Source organism: Erpetoichthys calabaricus, chromosome 1 (genome assembly GCF_900747795.2).
Source record: "Erpetoichthys calabaricus chromosome 1, fErpCal1.3, whole genome shotgun sequence".
In the NCBI taxonomy this organism is placed as follows: domain Eukaryota; kingdom Metazoa; phylum Chordata; class Cladistia; order Polypteriformes; family Polypteridae; genus Erpetoichthys; species Erpetoichthys calabaricus.
The window spans coordinates 142,314,773-142,330,159 of NC_041394.2; the positions used below are offsets into that span (position 1 = coordinate 142,314,773).

General features: G+C 37.9%; 1 protein-coding gene across 2 annotated transcripts in view; it reads right to left on the reverse strand.

The window, feature by feature from the left end:
• LOC114655461 (BCL2/adenovirus E1B 19 kDa protein-interacting protein 3-like) overlaps positions 1-15,387 on the reverse strand; it is a 63,135-nt gene that overhangs the window by 7,244 nt on the left and 40,504 nt on the right. For both annotated transcript variants that reach the window (XR_007934228.1, XM_028806477.2), the window contains exon 5: positions 14,685-14,834. Coding sequence is in view for 1 of the 2 variants with exons in the window: in XM_028806477.2 (XP_028662310.1) it covers positions 14,685-14,834 (150 nt within the window). In the remaining variant the exon portion in view is untranslated. The remainder of the gene's footprint in view (positions 1-14,684; positions 14,835-15,387) is intronic.

Sequence of the window (15,387 nt, forward strand, 5' to 3'; positions counted from 1 at the left end):
ATCGCAGGATGAATACAAGCAAAACATACACTAGCAGGGTCAATATAGCATAACAAAACCCCACATCCTACATGACTTTGAAAGGAAACTGAAGCACGCTGAGTAAACCCACCAGAAAAACATGCAAATGCAAGGCAGGGTACACCCAAGACACCTTTGCTGCGAGGCAGCAGTGCAACCTCCACGCCGCCGTGCCCCCATATGATTAATGCATTTCACCATGAAAATTATATTAAGTATTTATCTTAGCATTCTAAATGTTCAGAGAGCAGGAAGATCATGAAGTGAATGTATTCTGTGCGGCGATCGCTGCCGGCACCTCCTCTTAGTGCAAGAAGTCAGTTTAAGAATCTCGGAGAACACTTAACACAAAGCATTTAATGTGCTATATAACTTATGACGGGGTTTGAGAAAATCTAGTAAATTAAATATTCATTTTTACGATGAAGTTTAGTTTACGATGTTCTACTTTAATGACAAATTACGAGAATAAAGTCAACATGTCGACTTTAATCTTGACATAAACGGCGAGAATAAAGTAGAAATGTCGAGAATAAAGTCAACAAGTCGTCACACTATTACACAGTACCCAGGTACATTACACTGTATTGAAAACACATAAAACAAGTACAACTTGGCTTGCAGTATTATCCAGTAGTATAGAAACAGTATTTACACATCTGACCTTTTAAAACTAAAGTATCTCCAGGCAACAGACTCCTTTTTTTCGGCAAAAGTTCTTCTGTGTCATCATGTTCAACTTTATTGTCGGCTTCAGTTTCGGAATGTTCTCTGTCCATTTTCACAGCGCAATACCTACACCACCACTACCTATTTAGTGGTGTAGCAGTGAAAAAGAGCCCCCCGCGCAACAAATCTGTGTTTAGCGGTGTAGCAGTGAAAAAGGTCCCCACTTGAACAGTTTCCCGCTGCGCCACGTTCCGAACGTTGTTTAAGCAATTTAAACCGGTGTTTGCGGTATAAGAAAAATCCATATCATAAAAAAAATAAAAAAACAGTTTTCGGTATGAACCGGTATACCGCCCAGCACTAATATAACCTTTCTTGTGCTATTTGACAGGTGTTACATTGACAATTTAAGTCATTCTTTGGAAAATGGTGCGCAGGGATGACTTGTTATTTTTGTTGCTTCCTCTACTTTGCACTCTATAACAAAGGAATAAAAGAAAATTTATTTGGACAAGAGATGGGGAAAAAACAGACTGTTAACAATGTATACTTGAGATTAAAAAAACACTTATTGTATTAATTCTGAAAAATATGGGTTGAAAAGCATTATGCTTCATTCTCATTTAGATAATTTTTGGGTGGCAATGTCCTTAAAGGAATTTGCCTTCCAAAAATTACAATTTTTCAATCTCTTATTTACCCTATGTTGTTTGTAGTGATGGCCAAGGAAAACTTTTAACTTTATCTTTTCAGATAAAAGAGGGTGTTAGTGGGGACCAATGAGTAACTTGAGTTTTTTTTTTTTTTTGTTCTTTATTTCGCCTTATACAATTTCTTGTATTAGGAATTTGGTAGTTTTCGCATACCCCTTGGGGTCAGAGCGCAGGGTCAGCCATTGTACAGCGCCCCTGGAGCAATTACAGGTTAAGGGCCTTGCTCAAGGGCCCAGCAGAGCAGTGGCCTTTTTGGCAGTGATGGGGATTCGAACCGGCAACCTTCGGGACACCAGCGCAGATCCTTAGCCTCAGAGCCACCACTCCGCCCTAATCATCAATGTTTTAATTTTGTTAGCTGTTTTTCAGCATTTGCCCCCATTGGTCCTCACTGAAGCCCACAATATCAGAAACTTTTGCTATCTCCATTCTCTATTAAAACATGAGATTAAGATTTTCCCAGCCATCGCTTCAAACAAAAGGGGTAAGTAACAAATAAAAAAAAAAATTCTGGGGGGTAGTTTTCCTTTAATTGACACATTTAATATTCATGTCTGGAAAATGTTTTCAAGCAATTTAAGAAGTCCCAGTAACTAAAGTTAATAATTTAAATACAATGAAAGCTTTTTATATGATCATAATGTAGTAATTATAAAATAATTCACATACTAATCTGGATTCAGCTTGAGTGTCATAATATATGAAAATATAGAAGAAAACTACTAACAAACAATAATGTGAGCTTAAAAGAAATGCAAGTACATAAATTTGAATTTCAGGACCATTGTATTTATTCATTATTAAAAGCGAGCAATTAACATTTAATCAGTGTTTAATATGAAGGAATTAACAACACAATTTAATAAAGAGTGTGTTTGTTCAGTATGAAAATCCACACTGAAGAATCATGTTTCATTCCAATTTTGTCCCCTCTGGGGAACTTTATTTTAGTGATCACATCTGTATTTTACTAGGGAAGTGCTCCTGGAAGGTATTTTTGGGACTTAGCACAGGTATGCAAAGTTGCTTCCCACAGTTGGCTTAATCAATAAAATTTTCGTTTGGGGACAAATGTTTTTTTCTCCTAGGAAATATAGTTCATTACTACCCTTACACTTTATACCACTCTAGAAACGACTCTTATCTCGAACTGCACCGGTCCTAAAAAAACGTTATTGCAAGGTTATTTGTTTCCTCCACCTATTTTACAGTTAGGATATACTAAATGTCTTAATTTGTACCATATTTATAAACACCTTTGTTTTGGAGACTGCATCCTCCTATTTCTTCTGCACATCGCTTCCTTAGAATCAAATGTAGTATTTCATTTTTAATTTTTCTTCAATTTAACTTAGTATTTTAAAAGGTGACAGTCAGGCTGTGTCAGACTCAAAGCATACCTCTGGTCTTTAATACAGTTCCACCTAGAGTGTATAAGTGATAAAATGGATGTTATAATCCTGGTGCATATATGATCAAAGTCTATACATCTTGCAGCGTCAAACAGGGTGGCATACTTAGGGCATTGGTTTGGTTTCGGGAGCACAAAAGCATTTACAATAAATATAAGCAAAAGGTCAGGTTTACCACAATAAAATATACAGTATTTCAGGTTTGCAGCACTATTAGATTATATTAAGACTATAGAAGCAAAGCAATACAGACACAATACCATTATATAAGCTCATGGACATCTAATTCTGATGTGGGAAAAAGTGATTAAATGAATCTTTGCTCCACCAGTCTTGGTGACTATTAGAGGCTATATAGCTTTTGCTTTGCTATATGCCCTTTATCTTACCACATTGATTTATCCTACACTTCAGTTAATGGATGTCATTACTCATTTTAAAAGGCAAATTAATGCCTCTGTTGTCACCCATCAATCCTTCCTGTCATCATTCTCACCTAATTCTTGATATATATAGCTCAATTACCACATAATACACAAATATAGCATCTGTTTCTGCAAAAATCAATAGCCATTCTTACTATCAGTTTAATATAATTTATAAGAAAAAATTATAAATAAATAAAAATCAGTTGTACTGCTGAAAATTTAATTTGGCTCAATCTGTTAAATTTAAATTCTTCACCTGAAATTTACCAAGATTGACTGTTGACTTGACTCAAAAATCTCAAAAAGCCACCAATAAATTGTTAAAATATAAACAAGGAAAGCAAAGCCGAAAAATATTAGATAAAAAATCTAATATGTTTTCATATTTTACAATAGTTTTACATATTGTATTTAGGGGTTATGCTGGAAACCTATTGCTTCTACTGTTTCTATTTTTTTCTCTTTTTCTCCATTGTCAATTGTGACTTCTGCCAATATCTTTCATACTACGAACATCTGAATTAATTAAAACAAATACAAAGATTATTAAATATCAAGTTTCTATATGTAATCATGAAACGATGAACAGGAGAGAACGCTTTGTTTATAACATGAAAAGTTTGTCTGCCAGATTACACAGAGTAATACATCTATAGCTAATAACTTCAGGTTTAGGGGTTTGAATTATTTCATATGAAATTAATAAGGTGGAATTTGTTCTTACTTTGATTGTTACTGGATGGGAGTACACGGTAAATGTGTTGTGCTTATGTAGCTGGAAGCCTGTTTAGGAATGGTACAGACAAGAGAACTATCACTTTGATTTAAGAACACTGTTTATTATGCTGTGCTGTGACTAAGACAACTTCGTACTGATTGCCAATCCGGAGATTGAAGAACATGTTCACAAATGAGTGATGCTGCTGGTAAAGTCAGATGCATTTTTTGAAAGCAGGATGCCAATCCGGAGATTGAAGAACATGTTCACAAAGGAGTGATGCTGCTGGTAAAGTCAGATGCATTTTTTGAAAGCAGGACCAGATGTGTTTATCCAGCTGTTCTTTGTTGCTGCAGCTCACGAGTGGATCTTTAATGCCGACCTCTGTAGGAATCGGCGAGTTCTCTTTTCACCACAAAGGCAAAAACTTGTTCATTTTAAGCTCAACAAAATATTTCCAATGTAATGTATTAATAAATGAAATATCTTATTATTGATGGAATAATAACATCTGTTAATTTAAGTATTTATCTTCTTACTCAAATTTGCTCACCTATATTATGGCAAAGTAGAGGGTTAATTTTATTTTCTGTCTACTCAGTTTTAAATAAGTCAGAATAAAGAAAACATTTGCTGAGAAATGATGAGGCTCTTTTTCAATGTATTTTTTTAAACCTAGAACAGTGAGGTTGTGGAATGATCTCAAGAAAAGTTGAGGGCTAATATTAATACTAATTGGATCAATAATAATTATAATATAAAAGGGGTATATTAATTAAAAGAGCCAGGGCTCCATGAGCGAGGCATCTTATTTTGTTTTATGAAAACTCTTTGTTTGTTGTATGGTACATTCCCTCTGTCGGAGTTAGTTATAATCTTATAGTCATCAGACACTGGAAGCCACTGATGAACGCTTGTCTTCATTGCCAATCAGTAGCAGTGAAAAATAAAACAAATACATTGTAAAAGTTTAACAGACGCCCTGAACTTTATTATGAGATTGAGTAACATTAATTCAAATGGCCAGGAGATGTCACTAGAGAGTGAGTGGCAAATGCTTTGAAGATTCGACAGGATATCTGACACTATTGCTTCAAATGTTTTGGTGCATTGCAAAGTTTTACTCCTCCCATCACTAAATAAAACTGCAATTGTCCAATAACTTCATTATATAAATCCAAGGTCTAGTGCTGTTAACAAACCAGTTTATTCTGTGTTTTTAAAATTTTAAAATCCAGGACTTAGCTATCATTTATATGCTTTTTTCAGAGATTTTACTTTACTCTCTTTAGTTGTTAAAGTGGATTTACATTATGCTGATAGTTTTAAATTAGAAATTAACTTACAAGTTACTAGTACATGGTTTGATTTTTGGCTTTGGAAAGCAAAATTACATATGAATAAAATCCCTGTCAGTCCAGTGAAATTCCTTTTTCTGCAGTGTGAATTTAGATACTTAGACATAAGACTGTCTGCAAACACTACAGACAGTAAACAAACACTATCCAAAAACTTTGTTTACCTATTCCATCATAGGACACACCCATATTTCCTTATGTCAGGTCATTCAGTATCTAGTTTTGGCAAAAATTTATGTCACAACTTTATTAACCTTGTGTAAGAATAGGAAATGCCTGCAGCTCAAGTCAAGAATTGGTCAAATGTAAATATATTTCATTTGCAGACAATACTACGTAGTAATTGGGGTTGTTTTCATATGATTCTGCAAATAGTTACACAGGCTTGCTGTAATCGGGTTTTTAGTAGTATGATACAAAACTGTACTGTCTAAATCATTCCCATCACTACCAATAGTTGAGATACACCTGCTTAGCAGACTCTCTCACAGTCTGAATCCAATTCATGTGTATCTGGTAAACTGCATTTAGTAAAATGTAAAAACTTGGCCCAACCTAAAACAAAATCTAAATATTGCTTACATAATGCTGACAGTCACACATGGCCTATGGCAGTAATCAGTATATCTGTTTTATTACATAAAAACAGAGAGACACAGCTTGGCTTTTATCTTGTGGTATTCCAATAATTACTAAGATAAATTAGTATAAGGAAAACTCCAAATAAAGTTCAATAATAATAAAAAATAATACCAAAGCCCAAACTCTTTGAAATGGGTGTATTTAAATATGAAAATTGGGCATTGTGGAAGGAATAACTGACAAGAGGTTAGCACTGGTTTTGAATCTCCAGTCCCTGCTGGCTGTCTAGTTGGAGTTTACATGTCTGTTCCATGCTTTCATGGGTTTTTCTCCAGATACTTCAATTTTTTTTCTTTCACATTTTGAAAAACCTGCATGTCAGATTAATTACCACTACTAAACTGGCCCCATTTGAGTGTGAGTGTGAGTGTGAGTTTGAGTGTGGGCGCGCGCAAGTGGGACCAGCTTTGGACTGGCACCACATCCATGGCTGCTCCCTGTCTTGTGTTTCCATATAGTCAGTATACATTTTGGCACTCTATGACCCTGAATTAGGGTATGTGGTTTTAAGAATGTAAAATTATATTATATGGTATTTTTTTTCTAATACACCAAGCCCAACCAAAAACTTTGTCACTTACCAAGACACACAAAGTTTAAAAGACACCATCAAATGAATAGCACAGTTCAGTATCTACACTGAGGGGCATGTTACTCAAGGTTTTACATTAACCTCATTGTAACAGACGTCTAGTTTTCAGTGGAAACTATTAAAGATTTTTGCCGTAATATTTCATCCCATGCTATATAGAAGATCAACTACAAAAATAGAACTACGTTCACCAGTTTAAATGTACTGATATTGGTGTTAATATTTTACATGAGCTAGACTTGCAACATTAAAAAATCCAGTTTTATAGCTAGTCTTTTAATTTTTTTAAATATGTAAAATTATTTTCACTCTCCATAATGTTTAGTAAGAGTAAAATGTTAAGTGAACCTTTACAGTAATTTCCCCTTGGGAGGTCATAACATGCTATAGCTGGTATGACCCAAACATCTCTCTATTATATAAAAAATTCTTGGGATGAGACAAGACTTTTTCAGAGAGACGAGACATGACTTTCCCAGAGAGACACTTTCACGTCCCGCAAGACAAAGAATAGATGACAAATTAAAAGTCATAAAGAATTCAAAAACGTTGGCTCGATACACATGCAGAGCAGGTTAGATATAATGGAAGTATGAAAATTCGAAAGTCTCCAAAAAATGATAGTAAAGATCGCATTAGCGCAAACAAATGGAAATTATTACTAGGAGAAACAATGGAACAGCGAAAAGGGATTGAATATATTGTTCGGATTTAAACTTTAAGTCGGTGACTTGTAGATCGTCTAATTCGTGTTGCCATCAGGGAAAAGTAGTGTTTCTTCCCAATGAAGAGGCATATCTACCATTTTGATTGAAGGTTTACAATGTCATGTTTAACTGCATTTTATTTAGTGGCTGGGGTATGCATCCAACTGATCATGTATTTCAGCTGATAAATGTTGACCCAAATACCAGCCAAAACATTAGGTAAGACGGGAACTGTAACTTTTAAGACATTGGTGCCACATTATTACACTGGTCATATAGGAGCAGACTTCCCTAAAATGCTGTGCTTTTTTACCATTGTATTTTAAGTCTTTATCACACTGCTGGAAAGGACTGAAATAAGTACAATCTATTCACAATCAGATTCTAAACTGCTTTTGGTGAAATTAGAAATATTTTGAGGCAGGGATAAAAAAACAACTGAAGATATGACAAAATTGGAAACACAATAGACAGCCTGAAGTACACATTTTTGACAAACTTTTATCGTCACCATTCTCTGGTTGTAATAATTAGCATTTAAATAAAAAGTAAACAATTTGAAGCAAAAAGGGAACAGCACTTTTAGTGAATGCACTATTACACACTCCCCCAACCCCACACCATTGAGCACATTTGTAAAACAAGCAGAAAAATCAACACTGACTAAAGATAGGTGATTTGTCTTGATTTACAAAATGTGATGAAAAATAAATGGGGAAAGGTATTAGACAGAATCACTAGAAATGTTACTTTTCCTCTCAAATCCACCTTTTGTTTTTGAAGACAATGTGTGGTGTATCTACACGTATTACATGGACAACAGCTTTAAACTCCCTAGGCAGCTATTATAAAGTGCATCTGGAAAGTATTCACAGCGCATCACTTTTTCCACATTTTGTCATGTTACAGCCTTATTCCAAAATGGATTAAATTCATTTTTTTCCTCAGAATTCTACACACAACACCCCATAATGATAATGTGAAAAAAGTGTACTTGAGATTTTTGCAAATTTATTAAAATAAAAAAATTGAGAAAGCACATGTACATAAGTATTCACAGCCTTTGCCATGAAGCTCAAAATTGAGCTCAGGTGCATCCTGTTTCCCCTGATCATCCTTGAGATGTTTCTGCAGCTTAATTGGATTCCACCTGTGGTAAATTCAGTTGATTGGACGTGATTTGGAAAGGCACACACCTGTCTATATAAGGTCCCACAGTTGACAGTTCATGTCAGAGCACAAACCAAGCATGAAGTCAAAGGAATTGTCTGTAGACCTCCGAGACAGGATTGTCTCAAGGCACAAATCTGGGGAAGGTTACAGAAAAAATGTCTGCTGCTTTGAAGGTCCCAATGAGCACAGTGGCCTCAATCATCCGTAAGCGGAAGAAGTTTGAAACCACCAGGACTCTTCCTAGAGCTGGCCGGCCATCTAAACTGAGCGATCAGGGGAGAAGGGCCTTAGTTAGGGACGTGACCAAGAACCCGATGTTCACTCTGTCAGAGCTCCAGAGGTCCTCTGCGGAGAGAGGAGAACCTTCCAGAAGGACAACCATCTCTGCAGCAATCCACCAATCAGGTCTGTATGGTAGAGTGGTCAGACGGAAGCCACTCCTTAGTAAAAGGCACATGGCAACCCGCCTGGAGTTTGCCAAAAGGCACGTGAAGGACTCTCAGACCATGAGAAAGAAAATTCTCTGGTCTGATGAGACAAAGATTGAACTCTTTGGTGTGAATGCCAGGCGTCATGTTTGGAGGAAACCAGGCACCACTCATCACCAGGCCAATACCATCCCTACAGTGAAGCATGGTGATGGCAGCATCATGCTGTGGGGATGTTTTTCAGCGGCAGGGACTGGGAGACTAGTCAGGATAAAGGGAAAGATGACTGCAGCAATGTACAGAGGCATCCTGGATGAAAACCTGCTCCAGAGCGCTCTTGACCTCAGACTGGGGCGACGGTTCATCTTTCAGCAGGACGACGTCCCTAAGCACACAGCCAAGATATCAAAGTAGTGGCTTTAGGACAACTCTGTGAATGTCCTTGAGTGGTCCAGCCAGAGCCCAGACTTGAATCCGATTGAACATCTCTGGAGAGATCTTAAAATGGCTGTACACCGACACTTCCCATCCAACCTGATGGAGCTTGAGAGATGCTGCAAAGAGGAATGGGCGAAACTGGCCAAGGATAGGTGTGCCAAGCTTGTGGCATCATATTCAAACTCTGTGAATGTCCTTGAGTGGCCCAGCCAGAGCCCAGACTTGAATCCGATTGAACATCTCTGGAGAGATCTTAAAATGGCTGTACACCGACACTTCCCATCCAACCTGATGGAGCTTGAGAGATGCTGCAAAGAGGAATGGGCGAAACTGGCCAAGGATAGGTGTGCCAAGCTTGTGGCATCATATTCAAAAAGACTTGAGGCTGTAATTGCTGCCAAAGGTGCATCGACAAAGTATTGAGCAAAGGCTGTGAATACTTATATCATGTGATTTCTCAGTTTTTTTATTTTTAATAAATTTGCAAAAACCTCAAGTAAACTTTTTTCACGTTGTCATTATGGGGTGTTGTATGTAAAATTCTGAGGTAAAAAAATGAATTTAATCCATTTTGGAATAAGGCTGTAACATAACAAAATGTGGAAAAAGTGATGCACTGTGAATACTTTCCGGATGCACTGTATGTCAGTTAAGCACATAATGTCCGAATAAAAGTAGCTTTTAATTAGAAATCCATCAATAGCCCAATTCATAACACTGACAAACCGAGTTTTTTAAGAGGAAGGTTACAACACTACGTCCGCAAAAGGCACCACATAAAACTGTGTGTCATTTTTAGCATTCAGTTGCCATTTTGCTAATGACTGGTAATGCAATATTCAGAAAAAAAAAACAGAACTCTTCCCCATGGCTATATCTAGTACAGACAGCTGCACCCTAACCAAAATATACATGTAGTGCATAGGGGAAAGTAAATTATATGAAGAGATCCCCAAGAGATTAACATGGTAATACACCACATACAGTAATCATTAGGGATGCTCTAAACAGGATTGTTTTACTAATATCTAGTAATATTAAATCAGCGAAGACCAGTTCTGATACTGAATCCAATTTTTTCCTTTAACCAGACATGTAGAAGCATTATTTTCTATATAAAGTATTAACCTTTGTATTTTTACAATTAAAGTGTAGACAACAGGTTTTACCTATTAATTTTTATTAACAAAATTAAAATATATAGGTTTATTGTTCAATGACCATAAAAATACTAAATAAATAAAATGCCACTAAAATGCATTTTTGTAGCTAATAAATCATAAACACAAAATATTTATTCATAATAAATATGGCATAAAATATGAAAATAAAACACCTGTCATAAGCCACTATTCTAATAATATGCTCAAAAGATATTTATCAAGAAGATACAGTGGTGTGAAAAATTATTTGCCCCCTTCCTGATTTCTTATTCTTTTGCATGTTTGTCACACAAAATGTTTCTGATCATCAAACACATTTAACCATTAGTCAAATATAACACAAGTAAACACAAAATGCAGTTTTTAAATGATGGTTTTTATTATTTAGGGAGAAAAAAAATCCAAACCTACATGGCCCTGTGTGAAAAAGTAATTGCCCCCTTGTTAAAAAATAACCTAACTGTGGTGTATCACGCCTGAGTTCAATTTTCGTAGCCACCCCCAGGCCTGATTACTGCCATACCTGTTTCAATCAAGAAATCACTTAAATAGGAGCTGCCTGACACAGAGAAGTAGACCAGGAGTGGAGGGCCGACCAAAATTACCCCAAGAGCGCAGAGATGACTCATCCGAGAGGTCACAAAAGACCCCAGGACAACGTCTAAAGAACTGCAGGCCTCACTTGCCTCAATTAAGGTCAGTGTTCACGACTCCACCATAAGAAAGAGACTGGGCAAAAACGGCCTGCATGGCAGATTTCCAAGACGCCAACCACTGTTAAGCAAAAAGAACATTAGGGCTCGTCTCAATTTTGCTAAGAAACATCTCAATGATTGCCAAGACTTTTGGGAAAATACCTTGTGGACTGATGAGACAAAAGTTGAACTTTTTGGAAGGCAAATGTCCCGTTACATCTGGCGTAAAAGGAACACAGCATTTCAGAAAAAGAACATCATACCAACAGTAAAATATGGTGGTGGTAGTGTGATGGTCTGGGGTTGTTTTGCTGCTTCAGGACCTGGAAGGCTTGCTGTGATAGATGGAACCATGAATTCTACTGTCTACCAAAAAATCCTGAAGGAGAATGTCCGGCCATCTGTTCGTCAACTCAAACTGAAGTGATCTTGGGTGCTGCAACAGGACAATGACCCAAAACACACCAGCAAATCCACCTCTGAATGGCTGAAGAAAAACAAAATGAAGACTTTGGAGTGGCCTAGTCAAAGTCCTGACCTGAATCCAATTGAGATGCTATGGCATGACCTTAAAAAGGCGGTTCATGCTAGAAAACCCTCAAATAAAGCTGAATTACAACAATTTTGCAAAGATGAGTGGGCCAAAATTCCTCCAGAGCGCTGTAAAAGACTCATTGCAAGTTATCGCAAACGCTTGATTGCAGTTATTGCTGCTAAGGGTGGCCCAACCAGTTATTAGGTTCAGGGGGCAATTACTTTTTCACACAGGGCCATGTAGGTTTGGATTTTTTTTTCTCCCTAAATAATAAAAACCACCATTTACAAACTGCATTTTGTGTTTACTTGTGTTATATTTGACTAATGGTTAAATGTGTTTGATGATCAGAAACATTTTGTGTGACAAACATGCAAAAGAATAAGAAATCAGGAAGGGGGCAAATAGTTTTTCACACCACTGTAAAATGTTACCAGGCTTGACAAGTTAACATGTAAAACAGACAAATTTGGTTCTTTAACCAACAAGCCTATTGTTTACTAAGCAACAAGAGCACATTATTGTTTGTATTATACACAAGCTCGCTCACTGTTCACACTCAGACAAGGGGTGTTCATTTTAATTAAAAGATAAAAAGATCTGAACTCATTAAAGCAGCTTCTCTTGAAATTTCTGCTGAAGGTGCATCCCTCTTTTCTTCCACTAAGTTCAGATGGATAACACATACGTCTCCCGTTCCTCTACATGTACGGGACAACTCCTCAAATTCCTTTTTTATAGTTCATTACTCCACTCTTCTAATGTGAAAACCAATATTTTGGTCTTCTGTCTCTTCTACCGTCTGGCTGGCCGCTTTTGGTTTACAGGAAGTTACAGCAGAAGTACACATGAACTTCCTCATGTACTGTAACATTTGCGTAAGGGAGTCAGGTCAGGTCAGGCTGGGGAGCATGCACTGGTACAGCGCATTGCCACACCCACCACACTACAAAACAAAGGTTCAGTCTCACCCTCCAGAAATCACCCTCTTATCTGCCGCAGCCAGGTGTTATGTAGGTGTGTCCTTGGCCTGGTCCAGCCACTCAGGTTCTCAACAATAAGGATCCTGCGAGCCAGATGACCCTTGGGGAATCACAGCACATGGCCATAGTGCCGTAACTGACGCTCCCTCACAATGCAGGTAAATGTGCCTCATTCGGGACTCCATGAGCAACTGCTCATTCGACACAAAGTCAAACCAGCGATACCCAAGGATTCTCCGAAGAGACACAGTACCAAAGGAGTCCAGTATTTGTCTCGGGTTACTGGAAAGCGTCCATGTCTCACAACCATATAGCAAGACAGGAAGCACCTCACGACAAGGTCAACACTCTTTCTACAGACAGACACACTGCTGATGGCTGTGCCTAAGAGGTCATTAAATGCCTGGATCTTGGTTTTTATTCAGGACACTTGCAAGCCCAGACACTCAGACTTCTCACTCAGACTCTCGAGAGCCCAGAGCCTCCATTGACTACGTGAAGATCACAGCATCGTCGACAAAGTCAAGATCAGTGAATCTTTTTTCGCCAACAGACGCCCCACAGCCGCTGGACCCCACAACCTTGCCCAACACTCAGTCTATGCAAGCATTGAACAGAGCAGGAACAAGAACACACCACTGACAAACCCCAGAATCAACTGGGAAAAACGCAGAGGTTCTGCACAGCACTCAGAGTACCAGTGTCCAGGCCGGCCATGATATATCCAGCAACCTTGAGGGGACCCCACCAAGTCTCAGGATGTCCCACAGGGCAGCTCGATCAACTTGAGTCAAATACTTTACAAAAATCGACAAAGGCTGCAAAGAAACTCTGCCAATATTCATGTTTCCTGTTGAGGACAACCCTAGAAAGGACCTTACCCAGCACAGAGAGCAGTGTTATCCCCCTGTAGTTGCCGCAATCCAGGCGACCACCCTTCCCTTTCCAGATAGGGATGACAAGTCCCACTTTTCAGTCAGTTGGGATGACACCAGTCTCCTAAATGGAAGCAAAGATTGCTTGCAATGCCAGGAGGACTACCTTACCACCAGCCTGGAGAAGTTGACCCCGGATCCCTGCAGCCTTCCCTACACTCAGCTGGTTTACCAACTGCGCAATCTCAGTGAGACTGGGTGATTCACAGCTAATTTCAGGATCAGCCTCAAGAACTATTGACCCACAGATATCCAACGTCTGACCCAGATGATCAGCTTTAAGAGAATACCACAACTAAATAACTGCAAAGCTTAGAAATAAAGATATTGGGGGGAATTTTTTTTTTGGATAGACCAATTTACTGATCACTGACTGAGTCATTTATAGTGAAAATTGACTGATTTGGATTGGTGGTGGCTGATTGATTGGAGAATCACTAGTAGCCAAAATCAAAGAAAGAGCAGATTGAGCATAGCAAGACCTCTAAACCAAAGACCACTCCATAAATGCAATTCTAATGCAAATTACAAGACATTCACTTAAATGAGGTGGGTCATAATTTCATAAGCTTAAATGGACTGGAGCTCTTATTATAGACTTGCACAAGACTGCAATTAGAATCAGAAGTCTATGTCACATTTAATAGCAGCAGCTGCAATGCAAATTAAAAGCAATGGTTTTGCTTTAATCTGAAAGTTCTCACATCGTGTAGTACATAGACTTAGATGAAATATAGGAAAAACTGTTGCCAGAAAATTACCTGAGATACAAAGTAAACTGCTGTATAATTTGCTGTTATTAAAAACCAAAAAACGTTTATGTCTGATCTAGTCATTGGTCAGTTTTGTCTATATTGGCATCTCAAATATCTCAAATTATGTTCCAAAAACAAAGTGCAAGTTTCTTCTACAAAACAAAGAAAGTGTACAACTCCTCAGTTTTATTTTTTTATGGAATTCAGAGTGATAACAGTAATGGGATCTTGTTCTAAAAGGAAGACAGTAGAGTAATACTTACCCTCTTCCCCAAAGACAGCAACTCCTTCAAAAATAAAAAAGTAACGTTTCACTTACCCAAGACCAAGAGCCAGGATGTGGGAAAGAAGCAGCGACGGGATAAAGACTTTCAGGAAGTCAGCTGAGAAAATGCCACCTTTCTTCATCGCCCCTGTCTTCCTCATACTTAAAGTAACTGAGCGCTTGGGATGTCTAAAATGGAACTCCCTGCAGAAAGCAATCAAAGAATTGTGTTTCCAAAAATGTTTTAAACAGACAAAATAAAATGTTTTCCAGTACAGTCATACACCAACTTAAGGCTCCATTTGAGACCGGACATTTGGCTGTTTATCAGTCACCAAGTGTATACTGCCTGTACATCATGGCCAATCAGTGCACTAAAACATAATGCTATTAATTTTTTTTACTTATTGCTAGTTTGTGGTCATCTGTTGGTTGCAGCATCAGTTTAGGCAGAAAGACAGTCAAGAGACTGCTACCTCTGCAGCTCTAACAGCGCTTCTCTCCCTGCTACTATGCAGAGTGTATCATTCTATGGATGGCAGCACTGCTCAAGCACATGACAAACAAAAGGCATTTGGCTGTTGCAGCCTGAAGTGAAACTAATATCCTGTTGTTTTACTATTACCCTAAGCCATGAGGACGAATGGCCTCACCTTGGTCAGTTGTAAATATGCGCGTGACTATTTTCAAATTTGTCCGGCAGTTACGTTTAGAAAAACACAAAAGCTAAACTGCAATTATTTACTAGTGTTTTATA